The sequence below is a fragment of the Cebidichthys violaceus genome, unplaced genomic scaffold, assembly GCF_023349555.1.
Source record: "Cebidichthys violaceus isolate CVI_PGR_0920_01 unplaced genomic scaffold, fCebVio1.0.p SCAF_6, whole genome shotgun sequence".
In the NCBI taxonomy this organism is placed as follows: Eukaryota; Metazoa; Chordata; class Actinopteri; order Perciformes; family Stichaeidae; genus Cebidichthys; species Cebidichthys violaceus.
Window position 1 is genome coordinate 332,905 of NW_027176816.1, and position 18,816 is coordinate 351,720.

Below are 18,816 nucleotides of genomic sequence, written 5' to 3' on the forward strand. Positions count from 1 at the left end.
TATTTCCATATGCCTTTGTGTGTCTGCTTTGTTTCTGTGTCTGTTGGCATGACACAGGCCCACACGAAAGAGCAAGACAGCCAGCTGGTCACAGCCCAGTGACTGCATGGATTAGATGCGTTACTCTCACTGCATATCTTCCTCATTACACTGGCTAAATATGGAGCGTGTGACGGGCTGTTCATCCCCAGATGACTTATGACTGCAAACATCATTTGATGTACTGCGTGCCGGGGGGCGGCGCTGCCACGTTACTCCAACAAAAGGTCACTGCCCTTGTTGAAAACAAACAAATTAAACAGCTATTACCACAGCCATCGTCGTAAACTGCAGATATGGACGTTATGAATGGCAGCCTTAAGTTATTAAAATAGAAATGTATACGGCATCTGTTTCCGTGGTGTGCTCTGTGCTCATACAGACGCTATGAACACCGACATGCTGTCCTTCGATCCCATCGTAGAAACTACATTACCTTAGAAAGAGACGCTCACATACTGTATTTGTATTTTAGTGCAACACTAAAACAACATCAACAGAAGTCATATTTCATATAAGGAGAATCCGCAAGGCCTTAGCTTCAACCTTAAAGCTGCAGTCACTTCCTGCTCAGAGTCGACCCATTAAACATAAACCAGTGACAGAACATTTAGTGTGAAAGCAGCCCCCCCACCCACCCACACACACACACCCACACACACACACACACACACACACACACTCGGTTGCTGCTGGATGAGGAAAGGAAATGTGTGGACTGTATTATGAACGTTGCTTTGTCCATTTGTAACACAGGGTTTATTAATCACAGATGAATTTCCATTACAATGAAAACACGCTTTATATAAACTGTTGTTTATTTGGTGGCTGTTTTGATGAAAGGGGGGGAAAAACCCTTCATCTGTTGTCAGGATGTATTTGACTCACTTAACTCTCACTGACACGTCACTTTCTTTGCTCAGTGCGTTTCTCAGCTCCGGCTGTGAGTTGCTCAATGTTTGCCTTTGCGTTATGAGATCCGAACACTCTTCTGTAACACAAACACCTGATACACATCTGACCCGTGACACATCAGAATACTAATAATTTCAAAATCACTTTTGACTACATTGCCAATCATAATTTCACGCTGCGGCTCTTCAGCACTCAGCGGCCGTCACATCTGCTCGATAACCGGCAGCCTGAAGGATGCAGTTCATGGATGTATTTCTTTATCACCAGAGATACTTTATGGTCACAGATTTATGGCTCTGCTCCTGGCTGTACCTGCTGTCAGTAACTTGCTCTTCGTCCTCACGTACAATTTTAAAGAGCAGGACAATGGCTGAGGTCTTTAAAAACGGGGTCATAACAGCTTCTTAAATATTGATTCGTTTTTATTCTATTTTGAAGTCAAGAGTGGAAAAATTAAGAAGTCAGCAAGACACCGTTTGAAGTCATTCCTTCTTATTAAGCAGCTCACTGACGTTGAAGCCTCAAACTTGTTAAATTACATTTAACTCTGGATACGGTCAGTGCTGATCTGTTGACACCCACAGGAAGAAATCAAAGTCTTTGCATGTAAGTAATCCCTCCCCTTTAATACATTTTTATTGGTCTGTTTCAACACTTACCAACAGGTGAATGTACACTAGACACAAAGAACAATAAACGAGATAAACTCTGAAAGGTGTTCCATTTTTAAATCATGTTTACGAGGACATCTAGTGGTTTCTTTCTTCCATGTGTTCAAGTGAAATGACGGGACTTCTCCATAGAACAAAAGGGCTTTATTCCACAATATAAACCTGTAACATCTTCAGCTACCCCAAAAATCCTCCTCACGGCGTCCTACATTACACGCTGTGGTGGTGACCACAGATGTAATCCCTCCATCCGCGTCGCTCTCTGTACATCACACCATCGCTAAAGCACCAACACAACTCAGCGGAGATCAAGCCATTTAAGTCGATTCGGACAAAAATTATTGCTCAGATAAATAAACCTATTCTACAAAAAAAAAAAAAAAAAAGAAAAAAAAAAAGGGAATAATTATATTAAGATGCATGTACTAAACACTGGATTTCAAAAAAACGTATAATCATTTTTTGGGGGAATAGTGGATGAAAACCGTGACTCCTGTCCCCTTAGCTCTGGTTTAACATGCAAGGAGGTTCCAGAGACCATATTGACCCTTGATTTACCCGCCGTACTGTTCTAAAGACTCTGCGCTGATGATGTGGAATCACATGCAGCACACTTCACATCCTGTATATATTTTTTTTTCTTTTTTTCATTGAGACAACCACAAACAATTCATAAGAAGAAAGAAATATATATATATATATATATATATATATATATATATATGTAAAAATACAAAAAAAACAAACTAAACAGTATAGTTCTGGACAACAAGTCAAAGAGGAAATAGCACCGTTGTTACAAAAGGGTTGGACAGACGTGATGGAGGCAGAGGTGGGGTGTGTAGGGGGGGGGGGGTTAGGATCAGTGACACATCCAGACTGGTGGCTCGAATAAACGGACTGATGACAAATAGACCTCTTTACTTTCTCTTCATTTTCTCATGTGTCCATCATTCAGTGTACACCTGACACAGATGTAGTCCTCCTTCTCTGCCATCTCTGCCGTAACGCCGACGCAGACCTGGTGGAACCACTGGTTACAGCTGCCGTCACACTGGACCCAGTCCACCTGCAGGCAAACACACACACACACACACACACACACACACACACACACACACACACACACACACACAAAGCTGGGTTTAACCACGATGGAACGTGATGCAACATTACATTACATTACAGTCATTTAGCAGACCCTTTTATCCAAAGTGACTTTGAATTGAGTATCTATCTACACACCGTAGGCGCAGCTACGGGAGCAATTTTGGGGTTCAGTGTCTTGCTCAAGGACACATTGACATGAGACTAGCTGGAGCCGGGGATCGAACCTCCGACCCTCTGATTGAAAGGACGGCCCTGCTCTCCACTTATCCACGGTCACACCTGCATTAATCTGCAAAATGCTGCATTATGTTCACCAGCTAGTCGTTAGCTGTGTCCGTCTGTCAGCTGTTTTGGTGCGGAGCAGGAAGTGTACAGCTGCGGGTGAAAATGATGCGACGAGAGCGGTGAGAGTGAACCAAAACAGAACGGAGCCAGAAAACCAAAACTATAAACGGCAACGCACTGAAACGCTGCATGGAGCCGAGGGGAAAAGCAGTCGGGTGAGTTCAGTCTTGAGTCATGTGACCATAAATAACAACTATTGACTATAACCGCTCTATATAACGAAATAAGTGTGCTCCAGTTCCTTATTTGGATTAAGTTCAGTTTCTCAGTTTCTCTTTGATCTTAAGGGGTTCACATGTTTTCACTATTTAACATCACTAACACTGAGAATATTGTTATCATTAGTTTTCTTCATACTGGCCGTTAAAAGGATACGTACTATCATGCTTTTGAGTGGAAGCGATGAGGGACAAAATCCACAGATATCCTTCAACGTTAATACCTTTTTAGTACAAAATGACCTCTTTTTGATTCCTCTCCTGCAGCTCAAAAAGCAAACACAAGGGGAGTTTTATACTGAGCATGGTTTCAGTTCAGCCTGGTCTCTTAAAAATTACGTTATGAAACGGAGTTGTCAATACATTTTGAGGGAAACACATTTTCTCCTGGATTCTGTTTGTTTTACTAAACCTGACCAAGTCATTTTGTTGCGTTTTAGTCTTGTTTTGTTTCAATTTACAACATTAACCGCGTTGTTCACACCTCCACCTCCACTGTTTTTCTTCACCTGCATCTTTTATGTTTATGACCTACATGTAATAAAGACGCTTCACATTCACAGAGTCCAATTGCAAAAGTCTTTCTCTGCAGCTAAACTCAATTTTGTGACACGATACTTCTTACATACATTCCATATTTGCATAATGGTAAACTGACCTCTGCAGAGAAAAAGACTCTATAGTGACCCGACAGTTATTCTCACCTCGTCTCCCTCTGGCAGCTGACACCTCTCTGCCGGACACACGGCCATTTCCTCATCGGAGTCGTCGGACTGGGAGAAATCAGAGCGTGGAGAGGACGAGGTCGAGGCCGGCCTCTTTTTATTCATCTTCTGTCTTTTATGAGAGTGCTTTTTGTCCTTCGCTCTGTGCTCTGCGTTTAACCCTTCCCTCTCCAGATGCCGCTTCGCTTTCTTTTCTGAGCCAGTCATAGTTTCCCTCACGCCATCCTGAAAATAAAAAAGGAAAACTGATATCGAGGCGTTTTTTTTTTTAAAGGAGCGATAGAATCACTTAATTTGGCGGTGAGAGTTTGTACCTGGTTCGGTGGCAGATTTTTTCCCTGAGAGTTAAACTGCATGTGTTCGTCGCAGTCCGGGGCTTCGTCCTGCGGCGGTGACATGCATCTGTTTGTGTGCTGGCTGCTGGCTCTGTCCAATAAAACGTGGAAGAGGCTCTGAACCTCTGGCAGACACACCTGCAGCAGGAGCCCCTCCACCATCAGCTCCTCTAGATCATGACTCAGGCCTGTCACACAGAAAAACACCCAGAACATAAACAATAATAATCTATAACGACCCTCGACGCCGCAGCGTATAATAGGATGGCACTGACCCTGCAGCGGGATGCATCTCTGCTCGGTGTAGAAGACGGTCTGAGTATGGCTTGTCCTATTCCACTCTGGAGTCAAACACGGAGCCTGTATGAAAAACATCAAACCCCAAGCTTAACATTTGCACATAATCCTTCTTTTCAGATGAAGAGTGAGATGAAGAGTGACCTGAGTGTCGTTGTGAGCTTCATGGCTGCCCGACGCCCAGCGGGTTAAGGTGGGAGGAGTTCCAGGTCTCTCTTCCAGCTCTGGTAGGTTAAAATACTGCGAGATCTCCTGTGCTCGGTGCTGCCAGTTCACCGTCCTCTCGACCAGATAGTGCAGCGCGTCGCCCTCCGGCAGGCGCACCCCGATGCGCCGCAGAGATGCCAGCAGAGAGACGGCTTTGTTCAAGGGCGGCTTTTCTGATCGCTGGCACTGCGGACAAAGCCACGGCTGCGTTTCGCAGGAGTCCGACGGGTCTCTGACGCACACGCTGTGGAAAGCATTTCTGCAGAGTTCACACTGTAACATCGCACCCATGGGCGCCTTCTGACAGACGCACACCTTCAGGTCCATGCAGTCGGCTGTAGGAAGGAGCTTTGACTCATTTGCTGCCCTGAGATTAGAGAAAACCTCCATCTCTCTCATCCGCAGCTCCTCCAGAGTTGCCATCTGGTGAATAAAATACAGACCGAGTCAGTCAATCTCCCGATAGTGAAGGCTCATTGATCTACTACCACAGTCTCTCGTACACTCATCTTAGAATCACTACACTTACTGCAGAGGTAGAATCTCTGGTCGCTGAAAGAGCTTTTTCTACGTCACTGAGAGTGTTTAGCCTTGGCGTTTTCTTTTTGTTACTTTTCGGCGATTCTTTCCCTTTCTTGGCCTTCCTCTTTGGAGAACCGACATTTCCAACTTCACATCTTGGACACAGGACCTGTAATTAAGAAAATAGTGTTCTAGTTTTATTGCAACAACAGGCCAGGAGTGTGTGCAACAACAACAGAGAAGGGAGGAAGACGGTTACTACTGGATCACAGATTAAAAGCTGATTTATAGAGGTGGGTCATGCTTGTGGTTTTGAAAGAGAGGAGTGAGGAATAATGTCTGAGGTGTCCGGGAGAAAGTTCCGTGGGGGGGGGGGGGGGGGGGGGGCAGCAGCTGTGGAGAAGGCCCTGTACCCCAGGCCTGGGACTTGGACTGGGTGAGAGGGGTGAGGAGGTTGCTGTCGGTGGGTCTGAGGTTGCAGGCAGAGGCATGACGGTGCAGGAGGTTGGGATAGGCTAATGAGGGCTTTGCAGGCGATGAAATATATATGAACGCTTGTATTGGCAGTTGATTTTAAATTCATATTTAATGATACCTCTGCGATGATAAATACTTTCGTCTAATTCATGAGTCAGTTGCTTTCTTTTAAATATCTACATATTCGGTTTCTCTTGTTAGATAAAAAGGAAGACATGGATTTAGTCACGGCTCCTAGATATCATGAGCGCTGCTGATCGGCTGTATTGACATTTAAAATGAGCAATTTCACCTCCAGTAAGGTTAGGGTCGAGTCTCTCTGAAGGAAAGTTGTCGCTGCAGATTCTCGCCATTCTTGCACTTCCACCATTAAAGACTCCAGCTGGTCTAAAGGCTCGAGGTGGACTTGAATGGCTTGTCCTCGCAGCACCGCGTCAGACAGGCTGTCCATCATCGGTGTGCAACCAACGACCTGGAGAAAAAAAAAGAAAGCGATTTCAGGATTACAAATCAGACTCAAACCGACCCGCAGAGAGAATAGTGATCCGTTCAACCCCCACTAAAGTCCTGAAACGTTGAGTGCGTCCTAACCTGAAGCTCCTCGGCTTCTTGAAGCCACTCTCTGGCTTTCCTGACGGTGTCTTTTAGGAGGCGACAGTTCGGGAGGTAAGCGGGGATGCCAGACGTCTTCTCGGCTGCAGCGCTGAGAGTCTCAATGGAGTGTGGTGGTCTGAACACAAATGACATACTGTAGTTAAAAAAAACAACCCCTGCATCACCTCCAGATGAACTACTCTCTATGACAACAACTGTCTCGGCATTGTCTTCCGACATCGTCACAGGAAGCAACACTTTCAGAACTTCCTGTATGCACATTTTTACCAGACTTTTAAAACCGAGACTCTCTCGATGGAATATGAAATTCATAACATCTTGGGGCAACACTCTAGAAATCTCTATTAACCATATTTCCAATACTGTGAAACCCAAAATTCAAAGCTGCATGGTGAGGGAACATAACACCTGACTCTACCGGACTTGAAATTAGTTTTTCTGATAATGGGGAGATGCACATTGCTGACAGCCATGCCATTAAAGCCTCTAAAAAGCACTTGTGACAGTTAATACTGAACAGCAATGAGAACCAATGGAATGAGGGCAGAACTAAATGTGTGCTCACTTTTTGTTGGTCTCGTTGAATATTCTAGCGGCAGCATTTTGCACTAGCTGTAATTAAAATGAAGCAAAAAAACAGGAGCACCGACGTAATGTTACATAAATCACGTACAATAAGTGCAAATACCTGGACAGACAGTTACAGGTATTAACAGAGCAACCTATCATGTCTTCTCGGGGATCTTTTGGACGTTTTTTTTTTTTCCACCCTGTGGCTAAGACGCTAACATAGTCATGGATCCGCCGCTGCCGTCCTCACCTGGCTTTGAGGAGACTGCTCGCCTTGTCCTCCCAGTGCTCGGACACAGTGAGCAGCTCCTGCAGGCGCGCCATGGCTTTCTCCACCGACGGATGAGGCGCCAGGCCGACTCCCTGGTCGATGAGCCTCCTCATGGTCTCCAGAGTCAGGGTGGTGGGCTGAGCGCCGGCCTGCTGCGCCCCCTCCAGCCAGCGCGCCTGCTCCAGCCTCACTCTCAGGCAGGGCAGCTCAGGCAGCTCCACGTCGAAGTCGAAGCTGACGTCCAACAGGCTCTGGATCTCGGCGACGCTGGGAAGCTTGTCTGCCAGGACCTTCTCGCTGTGCTGTTGGAAGTCTTCGATGCGATTCAAGAGTTCCTAAAGAAAGACATTGATTCAAAACATACAGGAAGTCAAATCACAATTTTTAAAGGTTTGTTTGACATTCAAACAGGTTTTCTTGGTGTAAATGCAGCGTCTTAATGTCATTAATGGATGCATTTCTCCTACCTTCAACATGGGCGCTTGAGGGAGACTGCAGGAGAGGTTATACAGCTGCCTCACGAATGAACTCAGCTCCTCCACACTCAGCTGGCTGCAGGATTTTCCACTTCCAACCCGATACCTAGGACAGAGCGTGCACTCAGTTAAAGAAACGAACCCCATTAAGGCACCGACTCTGCTTCCCGACACGAGACAGCGTGAAGAGAAATGTGACGACGGCTCATCTTTAAATATGACTTGGTAGAATATTTTCGTATTAGCGCTACCTGGTCTGCCTCTTGCCGTTCAATAGCTGCTGCGCCACCGAGGAGCACTTTTCTGCATCTTGCGTGACCACGCGTAGCCGACGCAGCAGGTCGTTGTCAGGGAACACCATGGACTCTGACTGAGCAAGAAGGGAGCGAAACACTGGCAGGCCTGAGGAGAGAACACCTGGTTGATCACAGTCTCACACATGGGGGCGACGTTCGCGGATTAAAAACATAAATAACGATTCTTTTTCATCATTTTTAGCCACAGTGAATGCATTTTGTAACATTTGCTTAAACATACCAGCAGTGTCACAAAAGCTAAGATATGGCGCATGAAGTATTTGGCTTCAACATGCAAAAATCACGCTTTGTTTTCTCATTCGCTCTTGCTGCTCACCTTTCTTCTTTTCTAGTTTGGCCTCAAGAGTCTCCGTCACGAGGGAGGCCCAATCGTCGTACAGTTCAGCCCGCTGCTTCACTGCACCCATCATGGGGAACAGCTCGTCCAGTGTGTACCTGAGGCTGCAGGAGAAAACAGCACACTCCATTAATGAGGTGGACATAATAACAAGACACCTAAATCTACTTCAAGAGGCCCCAGGGTAGTCTGTGAGGAAATATATGTTTACCGGCGTTAAGTGTTAATTACATTTACACAACTAACAGGTGTGCTCTGATCTCTGCGTGCAAAGCCGGCTGACTCCGCTCCAGAGGGACTTACTTCAGTGTGTAGTTGGTGATGGGGCAGGAGCAGAGGTCCTTGATGTGGTGCAGACAGACCAGCACTCCTGGGCTGCAGGAGCAGGTGACAGCAGACAGGTAGCAGGTGGTCCTGCACCTGGCACACTGCCGCTCGTCGTCCTGGAGGTGATCGTATTTTGCCTGCTTGGTGAGCAGCATCCCCTGAAGGTGTGAGACGACGACAAGAAGGTGTTGAAAGCAGAAACAAAATCTAGTCAGTGTAACGGCGTGTTCATAGTTCAATATCCTACCATTTTCTTCACTTTCTCTCTTATTTTCTGCTCTTCTCGGAGCATGATGACCATGTCCTTGTGGACAGCCGACGCCAGGACGACGTCGAGCGTGCTTGCTTTGGAGGCCATGTTGCACACCATCTCATCGTGGGAGAACACATTGTAGCGGCGCAGCATACGATAGTGGTCAACGCACTGCCTGCCGAGGGGCATCTAGTGATGTGGAGAGGAATGAAACGGGTTGAAGGGACGCTTCATACATGTTGTGTCAAATCCGATCAACACGATAAATAGAAGGCTTCAAATGGGCCTTGTGATCGGTATCGGCCGATGCTGCTTTTCAGCGATTGTGCTTGAGGATGTCTTTTGATTACTTTCACACACAGTAAGGTGTCTAGTGATACGTACCCAGTCCACAGTGCAGAAGTTGACCGCCTCAGCGAAGTTGAAGCCCTGATTGAAGCCGCTGTGGTAGGCTCGGGGAAACGTGATGACGAACTCACCAGCGCACTGGTTTGTTCTGTAAATCTGAAGGACAGCAGAGACAAAAAAAAAGAGAAGACGATTTATGTTCCCCGTTAGAAAGACCAGCTGCTCGTTCCTGAAAGCGCTAGCGGTGCATTACTGCGGGTAAAAGATAGAAGGTCAGTGCGTGTCGAGAAGCTACATAAAACGCGTACCGGCACTCCGTGGGCCATCAGCGTGTTGGGGTTCATGATGGTGACCAGCTGGTGCAATAGGTCGGGCTGAGACTCAAACAGCTCTGGGGCCAGTTTCCTCATCACCTCCTCCAGCTGTTCTGCAGCAAAACCAGGAGCTCCGTACCAGGTTTTGGGTTCCCCCCTGGTAGTGAACGAGGTAAAACAGAAGATTAAGCTTCGACGTCTAGACCGGATATTAACCATCACAAGCCACCATGAATAATCGATTTGCTCTCCTTGAGAAAAGCCCCGGAGTCGTAAGTACCAGTGCAGGTAGTTGATGGAGTAGCTCCAGTGATCCTCAATGTGCCAGCAGAAGGAGGAGAAGCACATGCCAACATAAAGCCAGGGCAGCGTCATCCCACAGATGTCAGCTGTCACATGAGTCAGTACGGAAGGGTTCATCATCGCCAGGTTGTTGAGGTTCCAGCCACACTTCAGGTATTTCTGAAACACACACAGACAACATACAGAGTTTAATAACACTGTTCACAGCCCTTAATATTACATTAGACTGATTCTATCCCATCTAGTCAGATACAACTGCTGGTTAAGTCTTTAAGACCTTTTCAATACTACACAGAATGCTAATTAATAGCCTAGAATTATTTATTATCATATCACTTTCCTAAATACTGAGTTCCCAGCAGTATAGAACAACAACTTCCTAATGATAGAATCGATTGTGACCTGGACCCAGAGAAGCATGAAATGGATGGATGATTAATTAACCAATTAAAAATAATCCATTCTTTTAAGTTCATTTAAGTTTTAGCTTAAGCTTTTGGGGGGCTTGTTTAACTGGTTCACCTCATCAGCCGGGGAAACTTTAAATTTCCCGTTCGGAATGGGGAACCCGCTCCCAAACTCCTTTGAGGCAATATCTGCTCCATATTCCACAGTAACATCCTCCTCGATGGCTCCCACCAAACGCCAGAACTCTTTCTCCACCAGCTCTGTGGGTACCATCTGCAATGAACACATGAAGCAACATTAAAAAAAGATATATATATATATACACACACACTCACAGTAAGAGAGACTGACAGATTCACTCTGAAACTGTCTGTACTTACATGAACGGGCATGTTGAAGTAATCGGATTTGAACGCATCGGCCATTTGTCCAAATGCACGCAGGGAATAGTCTCTGTATGCTTGTTCAAAGCCGAACGCCTCGTGAGGTTTGTTGCATTCCTGCGGGTACAAATAAAAAAAAAGACATTCAACACATACGTTAAATGTGTTTTGGGGGACATTCTTGTATTCTTTTTTTATGTTATAAATGTTTGTATAAACTCCCTCTTAGGAGTAGAGAGGCTGGTATCGATTGACTTGCACAGCTCATTGGTCAAGAGTCGAGTTGAATCACGTTAAGCAGACGTTGTCCTCACCTGAGCGAGGCACTTGGGGCACCTCCAGTCTCCTTTGGGGATGTCTGGCAGAGGAGGGATGAGGCAGAAGGTGTGGTAGCTGTCGTCACAGCCGTCACACAGCAACAGACGTTCTTCATCTCCACCGCTGCCACACACCAGACACACAACCAGGTCCACCTGGGAGACAACAAGGAGTTTGTAATGAATCCGTCTCAGAGCCACGACAACCTAGAAAAACAGCTCATAGGGTTTCTGTACACAAACAAATACAATTTTACAGCAAAAGAATAAGGGTGAGTGATTTAGGCTGGGATCACATGCAGGTTCATCTCACCCAAAAGAGGATACAAAAGACATTTCTACTTACTGGACTCGGAAGAACAGGAGGGATGATTTTCTTGTAGCGTGACTTCACGGTGACCGCTTCAATTATTGGTTCTTTACTTTCAACTGGTTCCTGTTTGACTGGAATCGGAATCTCTTTTTCTGCAAGACAACAGGAAACATGACTAAACACAATCAATAAAAGTAGAACTAAGCGGCTATAAGGACATTTTTAAGTGTTTATTAATGTACGATAGGAGGTGTGGAAATGTCTCGATTCTAAAAATGCAGATCGGAGCAATTCTGCACCGATGCAGTGACAGAAGAGAATCAAGAGTTTGATTCCAGCTCAGTGTGAATCTTTACTGCTGTCATTTACTGACACACTTTTTTTCTCTCCTATCCTTTGATCTCTGCGTTTCACCGAGGGCAGAGCTTTCACACACACACACACACACACACACACACACACACACACACACACACACACGCACACGCGCGCACACACACGCGCACACACACACACACACTCTCTCTTTCTTTCTTTGTGTGCGGAGAGACGGCACCCGGCAGAACACTAGCTTGTTGCTCTCCCTACCAATATTAGCTACTCTGCTGTCAATAATGGTGGGCTAAAAAAAACAAAACACGTATGCAAGCTCAGGCTGAAAATCAACCGTGGTGTTGTAACCATGTCGGGGGAAGCAGTGACTCAAACCAAAGTAAGAGCAGAAGAGCTATGAGAGATGCAAAGTCTGCTCGACAATAGGCTAACTCAGGCGGTGTAAACAGCCGGAGGCATTCAGAGCTGCTATGTGAAAGCCTAATTTCTGTAATGCACTGCAGAAGGATGTTTGTTTTGTTTATGCACTGAGGTGTCTCAAAAAAGATAGTGATATTGAAAAGATGCAGCTTTTTATATATTAGAGACTGTTTCTAAAAATAAAAGGGAGTTCAGGTTGATATGACTGCTTGTATGAAAAAGCAGCCGTGTGTAATAATATTTAAAATTGAGGATGCGATACATCGAGAGTTGTTGTGCATTCTAATGAAATTGTGAAGCCGGTGAAGATTCACACCTCTAATGCACAGACATATTAGAAGGAATCAAATGAACTCGTTTGATGCCATCTGGCAGCCTCTGGCTCAATATTTGGGGAAGATAACAGAGTGTGATGCTATTTACAGATGGTTGTTACCAACATAATGTTTAGGTTTAGTTCTGAGCGTCGAGGTTGGATTCGTTTTTCTTACATCCTTCCCTTCTTGTCTTGTACTGTTGCTTTAAGTTAAGTTATGTCTTTAAAAAGAATTATTAGAGTTATATTAGATATATTAACCAATCCTTCCTTTATCTGTATATTCACATCATTCACAATTGAGTCAGTATGCTCAAATGATTATAGTATTTGTCAACAATTATAACTTCTATGAAGACATATTTCATATTTTTACAACTATGTTTTAACCAGACTTCAGTTATGATCGATTGTTAAAAATTACATGACTGAAAGCTCCTCTCTGCCACACTTCAGTGTGCTGTAAACCATTTGTGAAATGTTTATATGCTGCTTATGAATTGTGAATAGGGATGTTTAACCGATGTGCGTTCATACTGTAAATGTCATGAGAGTAACTATGTGGTGGAGCCTGACCTGGTTCCTGCTTGGCGACAAAAGAACCCATCCTCCGCCTCAGGTTGGGCTTGTTGTCCCCGGGTTCACCTGGTTCCGTCTTCACACAGACGGCCTGCAGAGAGGGTGAGAAGTTAAACTGCAGGCCGCTTTGAAACTACTGAAATCATGATGTGGAAATATGTGGGGAATGGTGACGAGTGGAGTCAGTGCCGCTTGTTTCGGGACGGTTTCAGTCAGCTGTTTGTGGCGACACCCACCTCACACTTCATGCGCTTGGCTCTGCGAGCAGAGGGGCCGGTGTCGGGCTTCTGGGCGTCCGTCCTCTGAGCCTGGTCCTGCAGCGTGGCGTCCTTGGTGTCCCTGGTGTCCCTGGTGTCCCTGGTGTCCGTGCTGTCGGCGCTTCCTGTACTCTCCACTGGCTGGATTGGCTTCTGAACACACTGAAGGAAATAAAAGCATGTCAGTTAAAACCACACAGCTCACTGGCTATCAATCCAAACATGCCCGCGAATAACTGGAATTACCTGCAGGTTCAAAAGGCAGCAGCCAGTAAGACATGAATGGAATACTAAACACTGCTAAATATGGCTAACAAAACACAGATACATAGATTCCATTGTCTAAAAACAGGAAGTGTGAGTGTACCACAGCCTGCCCAATAAAAGATATCTCTTTATATGATTATGACTTCTGTTTACCAGCTGTAATGAAATACATATTAGGAAGTTTCAGCAGCTACCAAGCGTGGTTCAAAGACTGGGATGTACTCTGTCAAAGACAGGATTTGGTATTAACTTAAACTTTAAACTTCCAGAGGACAGAAAAGGGACATGTTTAGTTACACTTTGTCACCCTAAACAGGGAGCACAGACACTAAGGAGGAGCATAAGAGGACAAAAAACAGATTTGAGCTTAGGGAAGGGTGAATAGCAGATATTCAAGGAGCTGATAGAAGAGAGAATACAACAATATTTGAACTGATACATAATAAGCACCAAATTGCCGCTCGTTGCCTGTCACACAAACAAAAGAATTGCATTTTAAAATTTGTCCCAAGATGCATGTTAAGTGCAGATTAACACACAGAGGCGTTTGAGGTTATTCTTTTTGCTGTAAATCCAGTTCATGACTGTTTTAAGAAGGGTTAATACACATTACCATGCCTGGAAATATTACAACAATAAGCAGGACATAGAGCGGAGCGTCCGGCTGTAGATCAACATGCACGTTTCTGAATCGTGAGGCCGAGCGGCACTTAACCAGGACACAAACATACCTTTTCAAGTTCAGGATCAGCCTCCAAACGCATCTGTTTGGAAGCTGGCTCTGGTGCCTGAGGCAAGAGAGAGCTTCGGTAATTAAAAAAAAAAAAAAATGTAGAGTGACCTCTCGGAGAGGTCGCCCCAGAACCAATCCAATGACTTTCATGAGCTCTCTGGCAACATGTTATGGAATATTTTGGGTGCAAAAGCTTTTAAACGACACGACTAGACACCAGGTGGTAAATTCACGCTCAGCACATTAGTCAGACAACAGAGTTAACGTCTCCAAAGAAAAACACTGTAAGAAAACAACTCAAAATAACATAAAACACAGATAGAACATGCCTAACCTAATATGCATCTGTTAATATGTATCTTTATGGTCTTAGTGTAATCCATATTTGCTCAAATCTTTGATAGGAATGGTTTATTTTTATTCAAAACGAAACAATTTTTTAGCATAATAATTACGTTATTAAACTTTGACTGTAATGTTAAACAACTAGCAGTAATAAAAAGGCATGGATTATCCTTATTATGGTTTTGTTTACAGATGAGCGACACACAGATGCATGACAGCTTCTCTTTGTGAGGATCAGCAGGAACAAGATATGCTTTCATAACGACGCACGTGTCCAACTCACCAGCAGGTTTGCTCCGCTCTGAAACAGATTGTAGGGATAGAGAATCTTCTCATAATGCCCTCGCAGGTGTGAGCCGACAGCTTTGCCGGGGGCGAAACCCATTTGTAGTGCAATCTTGGTCCACTGCCTCTCCAGACAGACAATGTCGAACCCACCCTCATCCGCTACCAGCTGAAAGGACAGGGAGTCACGTGAGCGGTGAAAGTTGTTTGATTGCAATTTATATTTAGAAAAAAAGAATGCGCGGCGATGTCGATTATTAACCTTGTTTAGCTTGTATAAATCCAAAATCTTTCTCTCCACATGAGGAATCTTCAGGGCACATCCCTGCAAATCCCAGAATTTGGCAATCTGGTCCAAGAAATTGAGCTTGACTCTGGTCTGTGCCTGGATAAAACAGAAGAAATGATGATAATAGTCAGTCACAGATTAATTAAGCTCAAGGAAATCATCCGGGATATGAAAGTCAAGGCTTTCAAAACTAAGGCAATCATTTAAGGAAATAAAATAATCAGAAGACGCTGAATTTATATTCAAGAACAGGGTAGTGTTGTCTATTGTTTAAAATAAATAAATACACGTCTAGCGTATTTTTTAAGTTTGGGTTAAGCAACAATTACGAATTGTAATTTCCAGGCTAAATTTGATTATATCATTACGAGGCATTAATAACATTAGTGGTCTTTGTTATTATCAGTGGCCGAGTAATTAATTACACGAACAATGGAAACAGGTGCTATTAAAATGTAGAATTTCAGAGTGCTGACACACAAACACATGTGGTTAGACAACCACTGGTAAATAATGGGATTAATGAAACTCACCTCCAGTTCATTGAGCCTCTGGATCCGAGGAACAAAGTGAAGTTTGTCAACGTCACAAGCAAACGGAGGCTGCCAACCCTAAACAGAAATACATACATGAAGGTCTTAATGAAACATATGGATATTGATGTGGTTCTGATTATTATTCTTGTATCGATATGCTAGATAAGGATGTCTATTTGTTTTTGCTTTGCAGATGGTCCCCATTATGACAATTCTTTTTTTCAAAGCATGGAACCAAATTGAAGAATTTTCTATATTCTTTACTCATTGTGACTTAAATAAACTTAAACTAGGAAGATAAAAGAGGCGGTTTAATAATCTACTACACAAATACAGATTACTAAACTAATATTAGAATCAAGTTTGGCAGAAAAGCGAGGCCTCGCCGATACAGAAAGAACACATTGATCTCTTTCAGTTTATAAACACACAACACCGATCAATATGTGTGTGAACACAACCTTGTATACGCACAACAAAAATATACTATTTTAAAAAGCAGAGAACCCAAGTTCTTGTTTTAAGTCAGTGGCCAACATCCCCCACTGGCACACAAAATGGCCAGATGGAAGACTCACTCACCAGCCCAGCTTACCACAAAGCCAACATGGAGGACAACACCCTACAACACAGGCTCACTCATGAACAGTGGTTATCTTACAGGACACTGATGCCATAAACAACACCACTGCACCGTTGTATAATATGACTAATAGAACAACAACTTCTCAAAAAAAGTCACAACTTGTTCTTTAACAATGATAGTGGACTTTATATATTTAAATAACATCAGTGTACCTCTTGTCCCATCATGGGGCAATTCATATGAAAATAAAACCATCATAGGGGACATTTATTTAGCCTGAGCCATGACATAAACACACACTGCTACAGGAATTCATCAGAAACAAGCCAGTGGACTGAGAAGTGATGGATGGAAATGACCCATCGTGATGATCTTCAACAAATAATCCATAATTAACCTCCACTGTATGGATGTGAGGACATTAAAAGGTCTAAAGGGTAATAACAGGTGCTAACATCCATGTCTATTTTATCATCATCATCATCTTCCACGCAGAAGGAGGAGGAATGTCTTCCGCATAGTGTCAAAGCCGAGACCTACATTATGACAGGTTGGTTGTTGAGCTCTTAGCTAGCGTTAGCCTAGCTTTAGCTAAGTGGTTCAATGGACGGAGCACTTTGTTGACACACGGTGAACAGAGACTAAAAATGCACTTTTAACACACCGACACGTCGTTATTGATACCAACGAGCGTTAAATCGACCTGAAAACGGCGCTGTAGCAGCGTCAATAATCCCAAACGAGGGCTAAGCTAGCTGCGAGCAGCACAAAGAATGAACGTTAACGTTACATCCGCCATGTTGAACAGTCCCTTTAAATCCCAACCGCTCGGTCCATCTACTAACCGTCTTAACGGTTAACTAATGGAGCATCTGTGGAACGTTTGACCGTTTTGTTTTTTTAATCACACTCACCGGAGGCGGGCGGACTTTGCAGATGCCCGTTTTCTCGGCGATGGGACGGATCTTATTGATGAAGGCAAACGGATCTCTGAATTCTTCCCAGCTCGGCTCGAAGACCGGGCACTCCGGAGGAGGCTTGAACTCGTCCGGCCGAGGCTGGCTCATCGTTGTTGGACCGGACCCGGTGGTAGCGCGTACTGGACTGGTCACACACACAAAGTATCGCCGTGGTACGGTTCGCCTGGAGTGTTTTTTTTGTAATCCCGGTTGTTCACGGTCAGACTCGGTCGTCAACAGCACGAGAGGAGGCAGCTTACACACACACACACACACACACACACACACACACACACATACAGCATACACATACACACAGAAACATACACACACACAGACACTTCCATGCACAGTGAGGAGAATGTTCCAAGGCAGTGAGCACGTCCGCTGAAAAAACTAGACACCACACAGTTGTAATAGATGTGGGAGTGATTTATCAGTTTGATTAATGTTTGATGTTGAACCTACGTCTCTTTTGTCACTGTTGTGGTACAATAAATATGTTTTTCATACCCTATTTGATATTGTTCCATTTTTATTTCTAATCTTATCATAGCCTCAAACTTTAGTAGCCACACAATCTAGACTTGGATTCAGCCTAATTTGGCAGATGAGAGATCTGACTGATACATTAATTAAAGAAATAATTAGACCTTAGACCATATTAGAAAGTCTGAATTGGGATATTCCACCCTAAACCACATTAGTGGTGGAAGAAGTACTTAACGTTAGATATTTTACTGAAGTAAAAGTAGCAATACCACAGTGGGGGAAAAAAAATACTCTTGTTACATGTAAAAGTCCTGCATTCACAATATGACTCAAGTAAAAGTACAAACGTGTTCAAATCAATATACACTTTAAATACCAAAAGTAAAAGTACTCATTTTTCAGAATGGCTCATAATAATATGTTATGTAATTGGATTATAACTATGGATGCATTTATGTGCAAGCATCATTTTTAACGTTGCAGCTGGTAAATGTGGAGCTAATTATAACAAATGTATAAACTGCCGGGTGGCTGAATTCATAATTGTAGCCTATACACCATAATTAATGTGTTAATTGGGTTTTGAATTGATTATCTAAATTCCCAAAGTAGTTTACAGCTGTTAAATAGATGTTGGGCATCATATTTAATAAATGTATGTTTTAAATATAATTTTCATGTAAAATTTGAATCTGAAAAGTAATTCTTATAAATGTAGGAACGTATGAAGTAGGATATTTCTCTCAGACATGTAGTGGAGTATAACTATAAAGTAGCATAAAATAGAAATACTCAAAATTGGACTTAAGGCTAAGTACTTGAGTAAATGTACATAATTACTTGACATTACTGCTCAAAGCCTCAAAGATCATACAAATTGAAATGTGCTATGTCTAAAAAAGATGTCAGTTCTACATGCTGCAGCCTAAAATCTTCATCTAGTGAAGATTAGATTCTAGATTATTGGTATTTTATACATTACATATCATTATGAAAACATTACAAA

The 18,816-nt window shown here is 43.7% G+C and overlaps 1 protein-coding gene across 2 annotated transcripts; it reads right to left on the minus strand.

The window, feature by feature from the left end:
* Nucleotides 1-1,754: 1,754 nt before the first annotated feature.
* kdm5bb (lysine demethylase 5Bb) lies at nt 1,755-17,654 on the minus strand. Of its 2 annotated transcripts, XM_068732684.1 has the most exons (28): nt 17,274-17,654; nt 15,771-15,848; nt 15,211-15,333; nt 14,947-15,117; nt 14,317-14,373; nt 13,298-13,480; nt 13,059-13,152; nt 11,447-11,565; nt 11,098-11,256; nt 10,781-10,900; nt 10,515-10,673; nt 9,970-10,151; nt 9,684-9,846; nt 9,412-9,531; nt 9,022-9,216; nt 8,751-8,932; nt 8,427-8,551; nt 8,045-8,195; nt 7,785-7,899; nt 7,297-7,652; nt 6,453-6,591; nt 6,154-6,333; nt 5,392-5,553; nt 4,800-5,285; nt 4,634-4,718; nt 4,338-4,546; nt 4,003-4,248; nt 1,755-2,694 (listed from the first exon to the last, which is right to left on the minus strand). In XM_068732684.1, exons 1-28 carry the CDS (start codon nt 17,424-17,426, stop codon nt 2,557-2,559), a joined length of 4,650 nt encoding a protein of 1,549 aa, XP_068588785.1. In that variant the 5' UTR covers nt 17,427-17,654; the 3' UTR covers nt 1,755-2,556. The 2 variants fall into 2 exon arrangements, with proteins under 2 accessions (XP_068588785.1, XP_068588786.1); XM_068732685.1 differs by lacking the exon at nt 14,317-14,373 and having other exon boundaries at nt 17,274-17,653.
* Nucleotides 17,655-18,816: the final 1,162 nt, after the last annotated feature.

Excerpts from the sequence above, each read along its gene's own strand:
- kdm5bb (XM_068732684.1), bottom strand. The coding sequence starts at position 17,426 with ATGAGCCAGCCTCGGCCGGACGAGTTCAAGCCTCCTCCGGAGTGCCCG. Across the intron at positions 8,933-9,021 it reads GAGAGAAAGTGAAGAAAATG|GGGATGCTGCTCACCAAGCA; the intron begins GTAGGATATTGA and ends TCACACCTTCAG. Across the intron at positions 2,695-4,002 it reads AGCTGCCAGAGGGAGACGAG|GTGGACTGGGTCCAGTGTGA; the intron begins GTGAGAATAACT and ends GTTTGCCTGCAG.